At 45.8% G+C, this 20,574-nt stretch overlaps 1 protein-coding gene across 1 annotated transcript; it reads right to left on the bottom strand.

Annotated features, from left to right (window-relative positions):
• Positions 1 to 2,035: 2,035 nt before the first annotated feature.
• Positions 2,036 to 20,066, bottom strand: LOC310868658 (trinucleotide repeat-containing gene 6C protein-like; the record flags this gene model as incomplete). The annotated part of the gene is made up of 16 exons (XM_083779114.1): positions 2,036 to 2,742; positions 3,561 to 3,700; positions 5,188 to 5,261; positions 6,019 to 6,288; positions 9,333 to 9,482; positions 10,875 to 11,057; positions 11,863 to 12,033; positions 12,859 to 13,138; positions 14,276 to 14,359; positions 14,466 to 14,585; positions 15,230 to 15,412; positions 16,140 to 16,349; positions 17,139 to 17,225; positions 17,766 to 17,947; positions 18,237 to 18,494; positions 20,030 to 20,066. 16 exons carry the CDS (start codon positions 20,064 to 20,066, stop codon positions 2,367 to 2,369), a joined length of 2,805 nt encoding a protein of 934 aa, XP_083635240.1. The 3' UTR covers positions 2,036 to 2,366.
• Positions 20,067 to 20,574: the final 508 nt, after the last annotated feature.

Below are 20,574 nucleotides of genomic sequence, written 5' to 3' on the forward strand. Positions count from 1 at the left end.
AAGAATGAGAGAATAAGTCTTTTTTTTCACATCCATGTACATTTGAAAAGAAAAGCAAAATCTGTGTAGGCAGCCACCGTATAGATTCCTTTTTTGTTTTTGTCTTTAGAATTATTTTTTAGTTTCTTTTCAGTGTCGCTTCTCCAGTCTCTTCTGATTTGTTGGCATTGAAGGTACAAGGAAACCGTGACGCTCTTGTTAAGTGCTATGATTTACTTCTTGTACCAAATACAAGCATGGTTGGAAAGCAAAAAAAACATTAAAAAGAATAAAAAATAAAATAATGCATCTGGTCTTCTGGGTAAAGAGGCCACCGACACCTCTTGTTTTGGTATGAAGCCCACCCGCCCATCCCACACACACACACACACACACACACGCACCTGCCTGCCCTTTCCCTATATACAGCATGTAGTCGAGTGAGTGTGAGAGCGGGCAGACGGGCTTTGACTTTAAGGAAGTGCTCGGTTTGGGGAGGTTGGTGTGTGTGTGTCTGTGTGTGTGTGCGCGCGTGCGTGTGTGTGTGTGTGGGGGGTCGATATACCCATATATATATATATAGAGAGTGCTCTTGCAGTTCACTCATTCAAAAAAAAAAGTCTTCCTCTCCGACTTTTGGGAAAGGTCAGGGATACAGGTGAGAGAAACCTGTCACACAAACACACACACACACACACACACACACACGCACGCACCACCACCACCACCTCTTGGTGTAGATGGACGGTAGGAAGTATGTGGCTAGTATTGCACGTCACTTGAAACGGTGGTGCTTGTTGGGGTTTTTTCTTCAGGATGAACGGAGGGAGCGGTTTCCGTTTTGACGTTGAGGTTATTATGTCCACAGTGTCAAGAGAGACGGAGATAGGTCCACCCACACAGGCCGACTGAGGTGCATTCAAAGTGTTTCTCACTTATAACACATTTCCATAGTAATAGCAGTGGTTTTGTTCCCACCCCCCCCCCCCCCCCCCAGCGTGTACGTAAATGCATTAAGTGCGACAAATACAAAAACAAAAAGGAAAAAAAAACTAATCAACCCCACCTTCCTAGATCGATAAGTTTGACACTAATAGTATCTCTCACTTTTGTTTGCAATGGTTCAAAGGGAGAAACACGGGTGAAACAAAGCAAAATAAACAAAAAAGCGCACTACAAAAAATAAATGGCAGAGTTGCACCATTCCCTTTAAGCGTGTGTGTGTGTGTGTCCGTGCATGTTTCAGGGCATGAAGACAAGTGCTCAAGTTGTAAACCGGCGGTTCCGTTTGCGTCAGCGCCACGCGCGTTACATTTCTCCATACCCCGTGGGTTTCCGCTGGCTCAGAAATGAGGGGTGTGCAATTAATATCGGTCTATAGTTCTTCACTGAAATCCAGGGCGTGGCCAGGAAGGGGTTAAGGCTAGTTATTATTAGTGCTGAGAGAGACGGAGCGTGTGTCCAACCCAGACCGGCGGAAAAGTTTGTAACAACCGTTCTGATTGGTGGTAGGGAGGGAGGGGGAGTATATCGTCTACTTCTCTGAGGTGCAGATGGAGTGACTGAGGGATGATGACACCGAACGTTGCGACATGGCAGCTCAGAAAAGTCGAATGTCAGTTTGACTAAACTACGCACGTTAACGCGGTGTCGTAAAAACAAAAACTGAATTTACAATTGTTGTTTTTGTTTCCTTTGTTCCTTTTGTTTCCTCCATCTGCGTTTCACAGCAAAAGATGCCAGATGCCACCGAAAGAAATTCCCCCCAAAAAATGTCGTTAACAGCGGAATAGAGGTTGCCTCGCATTCGCTCCGTTCAACCATTCCATTCCAGCCACCTAATCGCTATTAGAACCAAGTATCGTACACTATACTAGACTAGAAGTATACGTACAATGCTGCTCCATTCAGAAATGTCCCTAATAGCAGATCTGCATCTGCAATATTAATGAGGAAGGTTTTTGGGAAAACGTAAAAAAAATAACGTTTATGAAGATTTGTGAATATTTCTTTTGCCTATAACGAATGGCAAAACAAATAAAAAAATAGCGGTTGGAAGTGGAAGTGGTTATTAATTTAAAATATATCTGTTTTTCACATTCACCGTGGGTCAGAACATGGGCGATCTGTGGACTATAGCACTCTCCAAAGAGCTGGTGTCAGTCGGGCGCGGGTGATTATCTCCACAATGATTGGCTTAAAGGGGGCGAGGGGAGTTTCTGCCCCGAGACGTTTGCCTGGAGGATGATGGGTCACTTGAGAGATGGATGGATGCGCCGACAGGTGCCGGTGGTCGCCCATTCATTGGTGGGCCGACTGGTGCTCCGTCACCCGTGGGTGGGTCGGTGGGTGCTGATCACCACCCGGGCCGAGGCCCACCCATCGTCCTACATGGACTCCCCGCTCAGCAGGTCCCCGGGCAGCAGCGTGTTGATGGGGGTGGGGCTCCCCATGACGCGGCCCTCCTCGCCACCAGGGGGCCCCCACAGGCTGGAGTACTGCTGGACGCCGCCGCCCCACCCCAAGTCTCCGCCCGTCTTGGCGCCGCCGCCGTTGTTGTTGTTGTTCCAGTGAGGCGATTGGCCGATGGGCGGGTGAGAGGTGGGTCCGGGGACTCCGCCACCTCCGCGCGTCTGATTGGTGGCCGGGCTGGCCTGCCAGCTGGTGGTCCCGCCCCCCAGCGACTGGCCCTGTGCAAAGAAGCGGTTCACTTCCTCCTCGCCCGCGAACTCCGCCAGGATGGTGGTGTTACCCAGAACGCACCTGGACGGACGCACGCACGCATGCACACACACACACACACACACACACACACACGGTTAATTCCACTTCTTAACCCCTTAACCCATTGATGCCTGAGGCCGAATCTGGGAACGCATTCTAGGGCCTGACCTAAGGTTTCTGAAAACCTTCAAATTCTGATGATTTTTTTTTAAATAGTTATGTTGCTACATGTATAGCAATAGCAGATGAGACACAGAGAGCGCGCCGGCATCAAGGGTAGAACAACGTATACGTTGCACCAGGCGTCAATGGGTTAAAGGGATGCACACGCAGATTAGACACAACAGACCGACATGTGGAAACAGCGGTCGGATATGCGGTCGGACATGTGTTAACATCGGTTAAGCTTAGGTTAGGGTTTGAGGTAGGTTGTCGGTCTAATGACAGTGGGACCAATAGTATGTCTAAACTGAAGCCTGTACCCCACTTAACAACATGAACCTCCCTGCTCCCAACATCCCTATTGTAGGGCAAACATTTGCCTAAGACATTTTTTCTAGAGGGAAATACTAGATGAACAAGACCTAGTCTGCCGGTTAAAGATGGAGTGCTGTGCTTTTTTAAATGAAATCTCTTCCAGTTTTTCATGTGTGTATGAGGTACTGAGTACTTCATTAGACCCCTCGGTGTGCAATGATGTCTTTCCTTTGTATTTAGGGTTTCTTCCTGGAGGCTAATACCTCGACAGTGAAATGTGCCAATGTAACAGTGATATACTGACATCACAATATCATCCCATATCCCTTTACCATATACAACGACAGATCAAACTGTGCAATAATAACCGTGACACGTACATGTGCAGGGACTTCTGGGCCTTGGCGGCCTCGTCTCGGGAGCTGTAGCGCATCATGGCGTTGCCCTGCGTCAGGTTGAGGTGGAATGTGATGAGGGGGCCGTGCTGCATGCACAGCGTCCGCAGCGTGCAGCCGTCGATCTGCAGGGACACATTACACTACATTACATTACATGCAGGGAGAAAACACAGTGGTGCATACATGATGAGACCAGATTCTTCAACATGTCTTCCAAATCCTGACAGTTCTCTGAAAAGCCTACACACACAGGAACCGCACAGTTATATTATATATTTGGCCACCGACCCCCATCTCAAACTATTGTGTTCAGTGTTCCAGGGACCCCCCCCCCCCCCCCCCCCGCAGAAGCAAAGATTAGAGTTAAAAATGTTCGGTACCAAGGTATAGGCTATTTATTAATGTGGTATATCTCATGCTGTCGGGAGGAAACCTCATAACTCCAAAATGTTCATTTTTCAGAAAATGAAAAATATACATTTTTCAGGATATTAAGAAAACTTTATATTTTAAAACAAAGCAATACAGCCTCATCAAAGTTGGTGTTGTAAATGTATATATTGTAAATTACTTCCATGAGAGGGGGAGAGGTGGTGGAGTTATTTGCTTTAGCAGACATTTTGAGGGTCCAATGGAGTTAAGAGGTTTTGTCCAAAGCACTTTCTACTACTTTCCATTGGTTCAATATTTTCTAAACAACACACAGACGGGATGTTCAATAGATTTATGCCCCCCCCCTTCGATTCAATCGGCATCGTTTTGATTAATCAATCAGACTGATTAATGCATCGGTCCGATTAATCGGTCTGTCTTTACAGATAAACATGCCAAAAGTAACAGCTTGAACAGATCTACAAGCTCACAATATTAAATATAAAGGTATTAAAGTTAAATCTGACTTGCCTAAGCATGCAGTGCAGACACCCTGTTACATATAGTATTTTTAAGACTGGTCAAAATTATTATAATATTTCAATACAGAATTAGATCATATTGACATCGGTAATATCGGTTGTCGGCCAAAATGTCTCATCGGCACATCCCTAGTTATGAGGTTTCGATCTCCCGACAGCAACTATATAATATCAATAGTGTGTCATACATATTCTGAACAAAACCTGGAGACTTGATATTTAGTAATAGGATCGTATGTTCATAAGTATTACCGGTATTATGAATTATAATGGTGTGTACAAAAGATGCCATGGACATATTTGTCCACACATTTGACACATTGATGACCCCTGGTGGTGAGTTATTGTAGGGCTACAGTACAAGTAGAGTAAGGTTCCTCAGTAAAAAGGCTACAGTATTGTGAGGTTCCTCAGTAATAAGGGGGGGGGTCTCAGGGGTAGAGTGGCTGGATGGTAACCGCGAGGTTCCCAGTTCGAACCCGGGCTCCACCAGAGTTAGTATCAAAGTGTCCTTGAGCAAGACACTGAACCCCTAATTGTGCTGGTTGGTGCCTTGCATGGTTTCCGCCGCCATCGGTGTATGAATGTGTGTGTGAATGAGTGAATGTAATGCACAATCTATGTAAAGCGCCTTGGATAAAGGGCCAGCGCTATATGAATGCACCATTTACCATTTAAGTGAGGTTCCTCATTACCTGTGGAGTGAGGTTCCTCAGCACCAGCCAGCTGCTGGTCCTGTTGGAGCTGTCCGTACTCCAGGCGATTCCTGCTGTGAGACCCAGAGACAGAGGACAAGTTCAAGTTCATCCCATTCAGTCCAAATGGTCAGAACTCACTAGAAATCTGGCAGGGTGTCACTGGCAGTTTCATCAGTTACATTAGTCTGTGTAAGCCACAGGATGTCAGTTGATGACAAAGTGTGTGTGTGTGTGTGTGTGTGTGTGTGTGTGTGTGTGTGTGTGTGTGTGTGTGTGTGTGTGTGTGTGTGTGTGTGTGTGTGTGTGTGTGTGTGTGTGTGTGTGTGAGATCATCAGGTAGTGATGGGAGATTAATCTGCAAACACATCGGTATCAGATGATTCTAGTTTTTTTATTTGTATTAATCGGCATTGGTTTGGTTAATAAATCGGACCGATTAATTAATCGGCCTGATGAATTAATCGGCCTGATTGTCTTTACAGATAAACAAGCCCAAAGTAACATCTTGAACAGATCTACAAGCTCACACAATTTATAAAAAGATATTCAAGTTACAAGTTACTATATATGTTACGTTATTTGCAGAATGGACAAATTTGTATAATGTTTCAATACAGAATGAGATCATATCGACATCAGTAACATCGGTCATCGGACATAACAGCGATAAATTATATCGGATATCGGATATCGATCAAAAATATCTCATTGGCACATCCCTAGGTCTCAGGTCAAAATGCGTTAAAGAACCACCATTCTTCTGTGCGTTAGAATCTGATCTCAGGTCAGAATGGGTTAATAAAGGTTGAGTGAATGAAAGGAGCTTACCAGAGGAGTAGTTGCTGCTCCAGCCTTGGGACAGGCCCAGGGCGTTGCCGCCCCACGTGGACGAGGGCTTGGAGCTGCTGAGGCCGGGCGGGGGCCGCGACAGGGCCCCTCCTCCTCCTCCTCCTCCGGGGCTGCTGCTGCCGGGGCCCCCGCCGCCGCCGCCGCGGGGCCCCTGGGGGACCTTCCACAGCTCGTGGGACAGAGAGGCCTGGCCGTGGGAGGAGAGGTGGCCCCCAGAGGGCCACGTGGACTTCATGTCAGAGAGCTTACCTGCACAGAGGAGGAGCATTGACAATGAGTTTGGGTGAGGGAGAGAGAGAGAGAGAGAGAGAGAGAGAGAGAGAGAGAGAGAGAGAGAGAGAGAGAGAGAGAGAGAGAGAGAGAGAGAGAGAGAGAGAGAGAGAGAGATACCTACTATTACTACTATTATAGCACTAAAAATACTTCAAGCTGCTAGGATGTTGTCTTCTTTTTAATCAATCATCCCAAGATGTTCTCCCCATATGGACTTACACTGAAGGGTCAAACCAGCTTCAATGAACAAAGTGGATTCAGGGAAAAAAGTGTTTTCTTCATCTTTCAAACAGCAAAATCAACACATTTCGGAACGTGCACTTGTAATCAACAGAGAGCTACTAGCCTGAGCTAACGTGTTAGGTTTCTGGTCTAGAGGGGCGGGTCGCGGCTGAGATTTGCGCACGCCCTGATTGGATCTCATCTGTCCGTCACCCCCGGCCCCTCCTCTCCCCCCTAGTGCAGCGCTACGTCACATCATTTGAGCGACACCCACCCGGAAGGGTTGACTCCCACTTTTAGACCAGAGCGGCCAATGCGTTCCTCCAGGCTTTCCATTTTTGCACCAACAAAAATGAAAGCCTGGTACCGAGGCTAGAGAGCTACTATATTACATCATGAGAGAGAGAAGTCAAGCAACAGCACCCACTCTGATCTACGTCACACTGGAGGCTCACACCAGGACAAGAGGAGATACACGCATGTCTGTTCACATGTATACGTTTATATGTATATACGTATCATAGGAGAGGCCAAAGGTCAGGGACACACAACAGAAGTGCTGCACATCACCATATGCAAAGACTGGGATGGATTTGGGTGGGCTTGGGTCTGTGCCAGAGGCGTCATTTCAGAAAGAAATACAAATAAAAGAGGGTCCACAACTTTCTTTCGCTATACAGTTACTTACTTATCTATTTACAATTTTTTTGTTGTCTCTCTTTTTTGTCTAGCTGTGTTGCTATTGTGTTGCGATTAATTCGTTTTGGTTTCAAAATATTATTATAACTAGTGCAATGTCACTAATGTTCATGCATGTGATAACATTAGAACACAACTGGCAATAATACAAAGAGTTTAAATAAAAATAAAATAAAATCTATAACCTATGGCATAGACAGTATAGGTTCTATATTGTCTTTGTTTGTGCTTGTTTACGGGATAAAAGAGTGACTTTGAGCACTGTTTCAACATTGTATCATAAGTGAACGTGTGTGGTTAAATGTGAGTCATGCCCTCGAACCTAAAATGACGCCTCTGGCCTCTCCCGAATGGACGTGGAGGGACAGACTGGGAACTGAGACAGAGGAGAGGACAACACCCCTATTAAATGAGGGGAGGCAGGGCGACGTGCAGAGAGTGTTAGAGAGGCAGGGGCTGAAAACCCGTAAGAGGGCTGCACTTTTGGACAAAAATGGCGAAAACAGCAGATCTATAAGCTCACAACGTGTCGCGCTGTGACGCGTTGTGAGCTTGTAGATCAGCTATTTTCGGGGGGGAAACCCAGCACTCTTTAGCTAGTGGAGATGTGGTGTGACGACATGGATTTCTAAACAATTTTGTTCAACGCAAAATGCTGCGTTCAAGTTCAGGAGAGTTCGGAAAAAAAAGCAATTATCCCGAATGCTTGGCATGGAAAGGAGTGGCATTTGCATTTCTTTCACCATAGTAGATGCTGCATTCATGGTCTGGGGAGGGCAGTTGTTTTACAGACGGGTAAAGGGGCAGGGGCTGAAGCCCCCTTTGATGTCTATGTGTGCATGTCCCTGAGGGGAGGGGCCAGGGAGAGGGGGGAGGGGGGGGGTCACACCGTGTACCTGCATCGTCTGTCTCCGGGGACGACAGACTGAACGAGCTAGAGTAGGCACTGACTGGCCAATCAGAGTCAGGAGGCAGTGCCTCGTTCTGTGACGATGATGAGGGGGAGGAGCCTGAGGCCATGGCGGGCACGCAGACACAGAAACAATAAAAGGAGAAAAAATAAAGGAGGAAAGAAATACAAATAAAGAGTGTGTAAAGCAAAACAGAGTGGAAAAGGTTCCTTATACACCGGAATAACTTATTGGAAGTTTTTATTTGAGTTAATTTAAACGTCTTCGTTTGTGTCATTCACACACAACACAAATATTGTGTATCGATAACGAGACTTTAAAAAGAAAAGATGATTTCTCAGTGCAAATAAAGGCGTGGACCCATATGAATGAATGTCATCTATTCCAGTGGTTTTCAACCCTTTTCATATCAATGGCAATTATTTATTCGGAATCACCATTTAATGACATTCAGCCTCTCAGACACAAAACTAAAGCATCTTAGACTGTAGACTTCTTGTAAATTAGGTAATGCAGATCATTTCACTATAGATTAATTAAGTACTCAATTGCTGAACTAGGACTCCACGACGCATCACCATAGTCAAAGTGAAATATTACGACAATTTTATTGTGTTTCCGTCTTGCTTCCGGTGTGTAAGGAACATAAAAGGGAAAGAGATGTAAGAGCAGCAACACGAGTGATGACAAACAAACGTCCAGAAAGAATCCAACAAAAGAGACAGCTATAGGGCTGAGCCTCGAACGTGTGACACAATGATCAGAGAAGCAGTTTAGCAGCTGGAATGACAGCAACACAGAAACAGGAACGGCAGCATCTGTGTTAAAGCAATAGTTGTGTACATTATACATTGTTGTGTTTTGTTGTAATCTCGGCACTGCTGAAAAAGAGGGTCCCAGCCCTCAGTGTGTTCTTCCCGAGAACTAAATAAAGGTTGAAATTAACTAAAATGAAAGTTCACCACAAAAACGTATCACTTATTTGTTTGTATCAATTAGACACGCCATGAAGCCTTGAATTCATGAGGATTTAGTTTCTGTCACATAAAGACAGAATAATAAACACACTGACACAATAGTAAAAATCAAAGCCGTACAACATTGGCCTAACAAACCTGTCAGCCAAATGTGTTCATGATTACAGTTTATATCTATTAAAATGACATTTCCTCTGACGGCGGTCCTCACCTGCGCTGCGGTCGCGCATCAGATAGCGGTTGACGTCCTGGATGTTGGTGTTGATGGTGGGACCGCTGGGGACGCTGCCGGGGGTGGCGTTGGGGTCCGTCTCCGGGTCGATGCTCTGGAGGCCCTTCCAGGGCACGCCCGGACAGAACTCTACGAGACAATGACAGGATGGACTGGGTTAGATTAGGACAGAACTCTACGAGACGAGACAGCAGGACGGACTGGGTTAGACAGAACTCTACGAGACGAGACAGCAGTACGGACTGGGTTAGACAGAACTCTACGAGACGAGACAGCAGGACGGACTGGGTTAGACAGAACTCTACGAGACGAGACAGCAGTACGGACTGGGTTAGACAGAACTCTACGAGACGAGACAGCAGTACGGACTGGGTTAGACAGAACTCTACGAGACAATGACAGCAGGACGGACTGGGTTAGACAGAACTCTAAGAGACGAGACAGCAGGACGGACTGGGTTAGACAGAACTCTACGAGATGAGACAGCAGGACGGACTGGGTTAGACAGAACTCTAAGAGACGAGACAGCAGGACGGACTGGGTTAGACAGAACTCTACGAGACGAGACAGCAGGATGGACTGGGTTAGATTGGTCGTCCATCTGCAACGCACTGTGTGCTTGTAGATCGGCTATTTTTGGATAGACTCCACGTTATATTTATATAGTCTTTCAGTGGTATATTCTTCACAATAAGCCTTCCAACATAAATGTTTTTTTTTTTTTTTTTGGCAACTATGACAAGACCATTTAATTATAATTACCATTATCACTGTTTTGTGAATGGCAAATCAGAGAACAAGATATGATACAAAATCGAACATACAAAAGTTTAAAAAATAAAAATAATAATAAAAAAAAGAAGAGAAAAAGATAATTATACTTGCGGCCAGTGTGGCTTTTTTTTTCTTGTTGTTTATACTTTGGGAATATTATATTTGTTTTCTATATTGCACTTATTTTAATTCTTTGACTTGTTATGTTCAGAATAACGTTTTTCATTCAAACCTCATGTCAGCTGTCACTATTCAAACATTTTAAATAAGAAAAATAATAAAAAGCAGATCTACAAGCTCAAAAACGCTTTTTAGAATCCATTCAATCAAGGTTGCATCTCTAATTGTATCCACTCAGCACTTAAATGCTGCCCAGGCTTTCTATGTGATCGTGAGAGAGAGAGAGAGAGAGAGAGAGAGAGAGAGAGAGAGAGAGAGAGAGAGAGAGAGAGAGAGAGAGAGAGAGGGTCATTCACAGGTCAATCAGAGCCTGGGGTCATTCACAGGTCAATCAGAGCCTGGGATCATTCACAGGTCAATCAGAGCCTGGGATCATTCACAGGTCAATCAGACCCTGGGGTCATTCACAGGTCAATCAGAGCCTGGGATCATTCACTGGTCAATCAGACCCTGGGGTCATTCACAGGTCAATCAGAGCCTGGGGTCATTCACAGGTCAATCAGAGCCTGGGGTCATTCACAGGTCAATCAGAGCCTGGGATCATTCACTGGTCAATCAGAGGCTGACCTGGTGGCCAGTTGATGTTGGTCCCGTTGGCCATCTTGTCGTTGTTGTTGTTCTTGGCCTGGGGCCCCCAGTTGTCGGGGCCCAGCAGGGGGCTGCTGGGGGCCTCCAAGCTGGACATCATGCTGTAGGGGCCATACCCGTCCTCCATCTGGGGGGGCTTGCCCGGGGGCCCCAAGTTGGCACCTAGAAGAAAAGAGGACACGCAAAACAAGGTTTAACAACAACAACAAAACATATAGTTTAATTCAACATTGTAATGGGAAAATGACATTTCAATCCATGTAAGATAACTGCTGACAGAGGTAGTATAGGGTAAATACTCTTTCACCTGTTACCAGCAGTCAAAAGCCTATTTGTGTGAATTCTAGCAGACTGGAAGAACAGCCATAAGGCCATGTGTTAAAGGAGTGTCTTGTTGCTTTTCAACAATGTGTGTTTTTATTTTGGGAACTCTCAAATTGTATAAGAGAGGGTGGAAACTTGTAATTGGGAGATGCCATGATACTTTGGTGTTGTGTCATTCTCCAGGAGCGGTCTTGTAATAAATCCGTGATTGTGTTCTCAGCACTTTTAAACCTTTCCTTGATCTGGACTTCAATTTCATTACACTTTGATTGTGAATTTAAGATATCCAGTACAACATCTACAGATGTGATCATTGATTTTGGGAGCCTCTTTTCCACCTAAAGAACTTTGGTTCAAGAACTGTTTGAGGATTCCTGGGTTTGATTCCAGCAGGAATCAGAGCCTGCTGGATCCCAGCAGGAATCAAACCCAGGACGTTCTAGCTGTGAGGCGACAGGACTACCGACTGCGCCATCGAGGCTAGGGCAAGTGCTATGGCAAGTGCTGCGGGCTAAGATGGCGTCTGAAGAGGTGGGTTTTCAGACTACGGCGGAAGATTGGGAGTGAGTCCTGCCGTTCTGATTGCAATGGGAAGTGCGTTCCGTAGTTCTGTGGGTTGGACTCCAGAGAGGGAGGGGCTTACCGTGCTTGTTCTGTAGGCTGGCCTCCAGGGGGGAGGGGCTTCCAGGCAGGCTGTCCATGGCGTTGGGGTGTGTCCACTGGGACAGACGGGACTGGGGGGGCTGGGCGTGGGGGGGCTCCTTCATGGACAGAGCCTCCATACAGGTTACATTCATGTTGGGGTTCAGCCCGGCTGAGAGAGCAGACAGACGTTACATGTCAGGTGCTTTTGTTTCCGCAGCACAAGATACAGGTTATGTTACTGCAGCTTAAAGTGAACGTTTAGCATTTTATTAACCCATTTTGACCTGAGGACAATTCTACAAATGTCTTCTAAATCCTACACAGTTTTCTGATAAACCTCTGTTTCTATGTCAGTGGTGCTCAACCCTTTTCATGTAAAGGACCCCCAAAAATATCTGTATTTGGCCGCCGACCCCCATCTCAAAATATGTTGTTCCAGGGACGCCCCCCAGAAGCAAAGATTTGAGTTAAAAACGTTCGCTCTGAAATAATATATATTGAAAGATTTGCGCCACATTTTCACATTTCTCAAAAATAGCTAGTAGCTTGTAGCTCGTGAGCTTGTAGCATAACATAATGCTTAAAACAAAATTGGTGATGAAACTCAACAATTAGCAGCAGATAACATTGCAAGCTGAAAGCTCATACATTTCTCTCTCATATTTCTCTCTCAATAGTTTGATAACCACTGCCATAGAAACATAGGGTTTTTCATAAAACGGTCAGGATTTAGAAGACATTTGTAGAATCGTCCTCAGGTCTAAATGGGTTAAAGTAAGTTTATTTAACCCATTCTGAACGGGAACGCATTTTGGTGTTAGCATCATGTCGTGCTTTAGCTATTGAAAAATAGCAGATCTACAAGCTCGTAGCGCGCCACCGAGTGGCGCGCTACGAGCTTGTAGGTCTGCTATTTTTGAAAAATCGAAGACATTTTTAGAATCTGATCTCAGGTCAGAATGGGTTAAGGCCACGTGCCGGACAGTATACTCACAGAGATTGGAGTAGGGGCTGTACGCGTTGGGAGAGGACTGCTGCTCTTTGGTGTGGAGGTCGGGGAGGCCTCCTCCCGGGGCCTGGGGGTGTCCTGGGAAGGAGTCCAGGCCTGATTTGGCCTGGCTGGGGTGCAGGCCTGCAGCCAGGCCTGCAGCCAGGCCTGCAGCGTGGGAGCCCGGCGGCGGCGGAGGCTGCTGCTGCTTCATCAGCAGTGCCTGGGCCAGCTGCCGCTGGTGCTGCTGGATCTGCTGCTGCATGTTGTTGATTGTACGTGCAACCTGCGGACACACGAGGGCGGTGTTGAGTTTAAAAAAGGGGCACGGGCGAACCCTTCTACCAAGTTCTGTACTTGAACTTGGTAGATCTGTTTTTGGCTTATGTGGAATGACCTGCAAACGACATTAAAATTGACCACATTGTTAGCCTTCCCTTGATTCGTTTTAAAACCTTGGTGAGCTTACAGACCCCCACAATATGTAACGTTCGTTCGATCATTTTGACATTTCTCTTAGCTTTTTATTTGTAAACCTATGTAATTCACATGTATACCTTTTTTTTCTCCTGATCTTCTGTATGAATCATGATGTTTTTTTCTATATGATATTGTATTACTCGACGACACTGAAAATGTGTTTAATTACTTCGTTTTCTTGTATACTACCACCTAATAAAAGGCTTGAAATGTCCTTCTGGTTTTATCTTCAGTGTTTGTATCTTTGGTCGGAGTGTGTTGAACGTACTGCTTATGGATGTATGTATGGAGTCTGAGCCCACATATACAATATCTGAGCTTGTAACATTCTGCAGCATTCTGACTCTTTGTGATTATGATTTGACTTGGCCAATGTTCGATCAGTTCTTAACTTCTTAGAGTGAAATTTGTTGATTACGCTTAGCACAGTAATGGTCTTTCTTTTTCCCCCCCTGCGGTGCCCACAGCGTCCCCGGCAGGAATCAAACCCAGGACCTTCTAGCTCTGAGGCGACAGGACTACCGACTGCTGGACTCAAAGGAAATTCAAAGTCGTACTATTTGTCACGCACGTTACCGCAGTGAAATTTGTTCTCCGCATTTGATGTGGGGATTTGATGTGGGGATCGAACCCGCGACCTCCCAGTTACAGGGCGGACACTCCAACCAGAAGGCCACAGTCTGGTTAGACTGTGCATGTCCTCGGTGCCACTGTGTTTACAGGACGTTATAGTTTGTCGGTGTGCCGAGGATGCTCACATTATCATGCTTGGTATGGATGACCTTTTTATACTTTTTCCGTACAGCGGTGGCTCCGTGTTGGAAATAGCAGATATACAACGTGTCGGGTTGTGTGTGTTGTGAGCTCGTAATGCAGATCACGCGTGGCTTTCAGATCTGCGCTATTTCCTGCGAGAGGAAGACACGGCTCGAGGGACACTCACTTGCTGCTCTTGTTGCCGAATGGGGCCAGAAACGTTGCGCTGCGCCTGCAACATCTGCTGCTGAATCTGTAAACGCTGGTACGCCTGCCAAGACAAACACATGCGTTAGGAAATCAAACTAAACACGCTGGATTCAACACAGACATCGGCGCTAAGTGGTCGATTTAACAGACAGACTGACAGAACTCACCAGTTGCAGCTGGTACAGTTGGTTCAGGAGGGTCATGTGTTGAGGGTTAATTGGTGAGGTTAAAAGTGCAGGATTCAGACCAATGTTTTTTGCTGCAAACTGTAAGAGCTGTGCTTGAACCTGCATCACACAGTGGACAACATCACACAGAGACAAAAAAGGTTTGCCAAACTACTGACACCTATACTGTATCTGCATTCCATTTGTTTGCGTGTGTGTGGACGTGCATGCGTGTGTGCGGGCGTGCATGCGTGTGTGCAGGCGTGTTTCCCTGACAGAGAGAGACGAGAACTGCATTGGCATCTGTTCTTGTATAAAGCTATGCTAAATACACCTCATCTTTCCTGAAATGGGACTCTGAACCACCACACCCGGTCAAGGAATTTCCCCAAATTCAAGGTACCAAAAGTTAACTCTGAACTAGGTAAATCTCCCTTTAGCTTCTGTGGCCCTAACACATGGAACGACCTACAGAAGACATTAAAACTAACCACATTGGTACCCTTGCATCGTTTTAAAACCTTGGTGAGCACACAGACACCCACAATGTGTAACTGTTTTCAGATCATTTTGAAATTTGTTTTAGCTTTTTATTTTTAAACCTATGTAATTTCACATGTATACCTTTTGTTTTCTTATTTTCTTCTGATGTATTGTGATGTTTTTCTATGTGATAGTATTACTCGACAACACTGAAAATGAGTTTGATTACTCAGTGTACTTTTGAGAATAAATAAAACTTGAATGAATGAATGAATGTTTACCTGAGGGGAGAGAAACTGAGGCACTTGCGAGGAGGCGGTGCGTAGGTTAGGCTGAGAGGAGGAGGAGCCGTGAGGAGGTGGCACTGGTGGCTGAGGAGGAGGCGCAGCGTGCTGATGCTGCATGGCGAGACGGACCTGTGCTGCTGTTGCACTGCTGCTGCTGCCAAACATTCCACCCTGCATCTGAGAGGACCAGAGAATAGATGCATTAAAACATTCCACCCTGCATCTGAGAGGACCAGAGAATAGATGCATTAAAACATTCCACCCTGCATCTGAGGAGGACCAGAGAATAGATGCATTAAAACATTCCACCCTGCATCTGAGGAGGACCAGAGAATAGATGCATTAAAACATTCCACCCTGCATCTGAGAGGACCAGAGAATAGATGCATTAAAACATTCCACCCTGCATCTGAGGAGGACCAGAGCATAGATGCATTAAAACATTCCACCCTGCATCTGAGGAGGACCAGAGCATAGATGCATTAAAACATTCCACCCTGCATCTGAGGAGGACCAGATAATAGATGCATTAAAACATTCCACCCTGCATCTGAGAGGACCAGAGAATAGATGCATTAAAACATTCCACCCTGCATCTGAGAGGACCAGAGAATAGATGCATTAAAACATTCCAACCTGCATCTGAGGAGGACCAGAGAATAGAAAAAAGCGCAAAAAAAAAAAAAAAAAAAAAAGTGAGGGGCTCTCTTATCATTGTACATCATGACATAAAATAGATAATATGCCTATTTGCTCAGACACTATGACGTAAAATTCTCCATTCATTGTCAATGGGAAGTTTGTGTACGACGAAAGTCTACGCTAATATAGCTGAACATAGGAGGGGCTAGAGCCCCTAAAAAAACAAGACAAAAGGAAAACGTGGCGTGTTGTGACTGATCACCTTATCCATGAAGGGCGAGCGGGGGTCGGCGTTGGGGTCTTTAGAGAGGAGGGGGGGTCGCGGCGGGGGGCAGCCGCCCATGCTCTTGTTGCTGTAGTCGTGTGGGGGGGGCATGCCCCCCCGCTCCGTGTTCTTCTTCTCCAGCAGGAAGCTCATGGCCGCGTCCAGGTTCATGTTGTTGCTCTTCAGCGCGTCCTCCGCCGGGTCCCTCTGGAGGAGCACATTGGTTGATTGATTGATTGATTGATTGATTGATTGATTGATTGATTGATTTAAGTATTTATTAACAGTTTGCAGAATAGGTACATTAATTCAAACGCACAACTCAATACAAAATAATTGTTAACTGTCGACGACACCATAAAGCATTACACTTGTTTACAATAGAGCGTCGCAGTCCCACCCCCTTTCAGAACGACGAGTGGCCCAGGAAATTATTCTCCATTAATTTTAGGCTTTTCAAAAAGTATTTATTTAAAGACGGTTACACCGCGGACCAAGCCAACTCGGATCGTGACAAATCATGACAATAATTACAATGTTTTTGTCCGCGGCGTAACCGTCTTAATATAATTACTTTTTTGAAAAGCCTATGGAGAAAATTAATGGAGAATCAGTTCCTGGGCCACTCGTCGTTCTGAAAGGGGGCGGGCCTGCGACCCTTTTCAATGCATCAGGCGTAAAATGGTCTTGTGAAATTGAATGTAATGTTTGTGTACGACGAAAGTCTACACTAATAGCTGAAAATGGGAGGGGCTAGAGCCACTCAAAAAGGAGCTTGGGAAGAAAGACAAAGAGGCGTGTGCCTCATCTAGAACGGGTATGCCAGTAAAATACTCTGTCGGGTGGAAACGGTTATTTGCAGGTTCAAATTCAAACTACAAGCTTGAAACGTGTCGCTTTGTGCCACGATTCCAGCTTGTGGATCTGCTACTTTTGATGTTTTTTGTGTGACGCTGTAGTGTGTGTGTGTGTGTGTGTGTGTGTGTGTGGACTCACAGGGAAGCCCATGTCAGTCAGCTGTTTGATGAGGCGGTTCATCATCCAGGCTTCCTCCTGCTGCTGCTGTTTCCCTGGAACCTTCACCTGTGAGGGGAGGAGGACATCAGCTCTGGTGCATGGTCATGTTTAATAGGAGTAGTTCACACGCCCCATGAATTCACTATGCTTTTTGTTTTTGTCGCATTCCTAAGCCGATGATTTGAAGACCGGCATGAGAGTCTACCGGAGACACAGCCAGAGGCGAAATCGAATAATGTTGTAAACCTAGATTTGAACGAACCCGGGTCTCCCGCACATAGGAAACTAAACATCTACCGCTAGGGCGAGAGGGAACTCCTCCTTGACGCAACATACTAAATCCTACACGGGTTGTGCTTATAACCACGCCCCCGGGCAAGTTACGTTTACTGAGGTTAGGGTTACGTTTAGGTATAGTTTTACTGAGGTTAAGGTCAGGGTTAGGGTTAGCTTTAGGCTGTCAATCACAGCGACTGGCCAATCACAGCGCGAGTAGGGTTTGGTATGAAACATGTAACACCTTCTTGGGTTGAAACTAAGCACAGTGAATGTTTTGTCTCGCGTGACATTGTGTGCGTGGCCAAAGCAAACGACGACGATGCCCACCTTCTGTGGGAGCTTCTTGTTGGCGTTGCTCCAGGAGGAGTTACAGGAGCTGTTGTTCTCCTGCGAGGAGGAGGTGCTGCTCCACATGTCTCCGTCGTCTGCAGCGTCCCACTGGAGCTCCTCTCCACCTCCACCTCCTCCTCCTCCTCCTCCTCCCCAGCCTTCTTGCATAGGTTTCACTGCTGGACAGGAAAAAAAAATTACAACCCCCCCCCAAATATATATCATTATTTTTGGTGGTCACAGCCTGAAAAGTTCAGGAACGGCCTATTCATACTATTCAAACACTATTCATGTGTTTGGGTGAGCGGTGAGTCGCTTACCACCGGTGGTCACCTTTAAGTTATCACCTAAAACTGGAGTACGAATAGGCCTTTAGTCTAGTAGTGTATGAGAAATACGCCCTAGTCGATGAAAAGCCTTTGTTTCATGTCGCTGTGTCGTGTGTGGACTCTCCTTACAGCTACTCACCACTTTTACAAGCCGGAGGTCCCATGGGCGGGGGGTTTCCCCTGCCGTAGCCACCCGCCCCACAGTCAGGCCCGTTGTCGCCCCAGCCTCCGCAGCTCCCCCCGGTCGAGGACTTGCCCCAGGCCGCCGTCCCGTTGTCCACGCTGACGGGAGGGGGCACGGACTCGCCCCACGACCCCCCCTCTGGTTTGGTATGGGTGCTGGACAGCTCTCCCCAGCCCTCTGGTTTGGTATGGGCGCTGGACAGCTCTCCCCAGCCTGGAACGAGACGCCACAACGACAACCACCGTTAGCAGTGAGGGAGAGGCTCCGATGGGCTCATAATAACTCTTCCTACGTTAGAGCCCCTTCCCTACTTCCTTCACATGTGTTGCCGGTGATACTAAGTAAGGCTCTGTTACGCACATTTAGTGTACAGTGGTACTTTCTTTACATTTCAGGGACCCGCATAACTCTGAGAGTGTACAAATGGAACCAAATGGACATGTACGGGTCCATTTGGTTCCATCTGTACACTCTCAGACTCTGTTTGACCAGAATGGAACAGAGCCTCCTCAATTAGTCTCATCTGTAACACATGTAAAGTAAGTAGGGGCCCAATTAAGTTCTTTCCAAAATGGGGTGTCTGCTGTCATTTTGTAGTCCTATGTTACGTCCGGGTCCAAGCACCAGCTCCCGTCCGCATCTCATTGTAAATAGAATATTTTTACAATGACGTTATTTTTCACAAAGGAAGCAATTGAGGGTTAAAATGGGTCTTAATGCTTCCAACTCGAGTAGAATTATTAATGTTCTGTGCAAGTGTCCATGACAAAAAAGAAATATGATGTGCAGACAATAAAGACTATTATTATCATTATTATTGAAGGTGGCAAGAGTCCATTTGCTCAGTACAATATGTCGGGGCATATTTAGAATGTGTGCAGGGTTGAGTATGTTGAATCTAGTTTGCATTAATGAGGATTTAGTTGTCACAATTAAATCAAATGGCGATAGTATTCAGTGTGGGGCAGACGGACTGTCACAGCCAGATTTGGGAGAACAGTAGCTTTGTTGTTGCAAGGAAAGCGGTAAAATGAGACAAGCTTTATAAAAGTCATCGGTCAGTACAATCTTAGCGAGTGAAGAGAAAGTGTGATGGGTGTTAATATGGTCGCATTGATCATTGATCACAGTCATCACACTGACACTACACAACATAAATTGTGCTCGTTGACTGACTCATAACTATAACGCTGCCCTGAAACTTCACTTCATGGAGACACAAGAAATCAAATATTCCCTGCAGAGCCGTCCGAGTTGGCGAGCTACTGCCATCTATTTATAACTAAGGTGGCACTATTTTCCCTTGTGTTGCGGAGCAGGTTCAAATGCTACATAGCATAAACTCATTTTATCCTGCTGATTTTAACCACATACAATATTAGAAGCTCAATACCAACATAGCAGATCTATGTGACATGTGTCGCCTATATAAAGACATGTCCCACATAATCAGGGACGGCAATTTGAAGGCAAGTTAAACAAGGCAAGTAAAATAAAAGTTCCACTGGAAGTGTTCTGTTGGTTACAGACCCAGCCAATAAAAAAAAAAAACAAGTATTATGTTTGTTGTTTTGGAGCTTAAAGTGCCAGCTCTGCGAGGAGCTGAGGGAAAACGCCAGGCAGGGCTTGCCTCAGCTGGGAAGGGGACAACGAGAGAGAGAGAGGGGGTGCTACTATTACCCGTTTAAAAGTTGGCCCAGCCCAGTGCCTCTTGGCATGGGCGCAGAGAGGGAGGCCCAGCCCAGTGCCTCTTGGCATGGGGCAGAGGGGGAGACACTGCTCCATGTCTGTAAGCCCTGCAAGGATGCCAGGCCCAGTTTAGCTCCCTCTCTGCGTCTCCCAGGGAGAGGTGAGCACTTGTAGACTGCTCTGTGTGAATGGACTCATTTCACTGACATCTAAACGTTTGTGTAAACGACTACACAACTAAACTGAGGGCATTTTTGATCCACAGTATAAGGCCAATCCTTATCAGGAAAGGAGTATATATAAAAGTCAATTGAAATAAGAATCAAGAAGGTGTATTTGTCACTGCTCATACTGGCACAAAAAAGAGACCTGCAATATTCAAACAACAGCGTCTGTGATACCATTTAACAACAAGCTAACTTTAAATGTGAAAAAACAAAACATAAAATTAAATGTGTAAAGCCAAAACATAAAATATGTGTATATATAAATTTGTAGTTTAGAAGAAGGCAGGTTTTGAGGTGCTGCTCTTTTTTTGCACTAGGTATGTTGGCTTGGGTGTTTTATTTATTTTCGGGCTGAACAAATAATTAGAAAGAAGAAT

The sequence above is a fragment of the Protomyctophum parallelum genome (genome assembly GCF_964188405.1).
Source record: "Protomyctophum parallelum genome assembly, chromosome: 13".
In the NCBI taxonomy this organism is placed as follows: domain Eukaryota; kingdom Metazoa; phylum Chordata; class Actinopteri; order Myctophiformes; family Myctophidae; genus Protomyctophum; species Protomyctophum parallelum.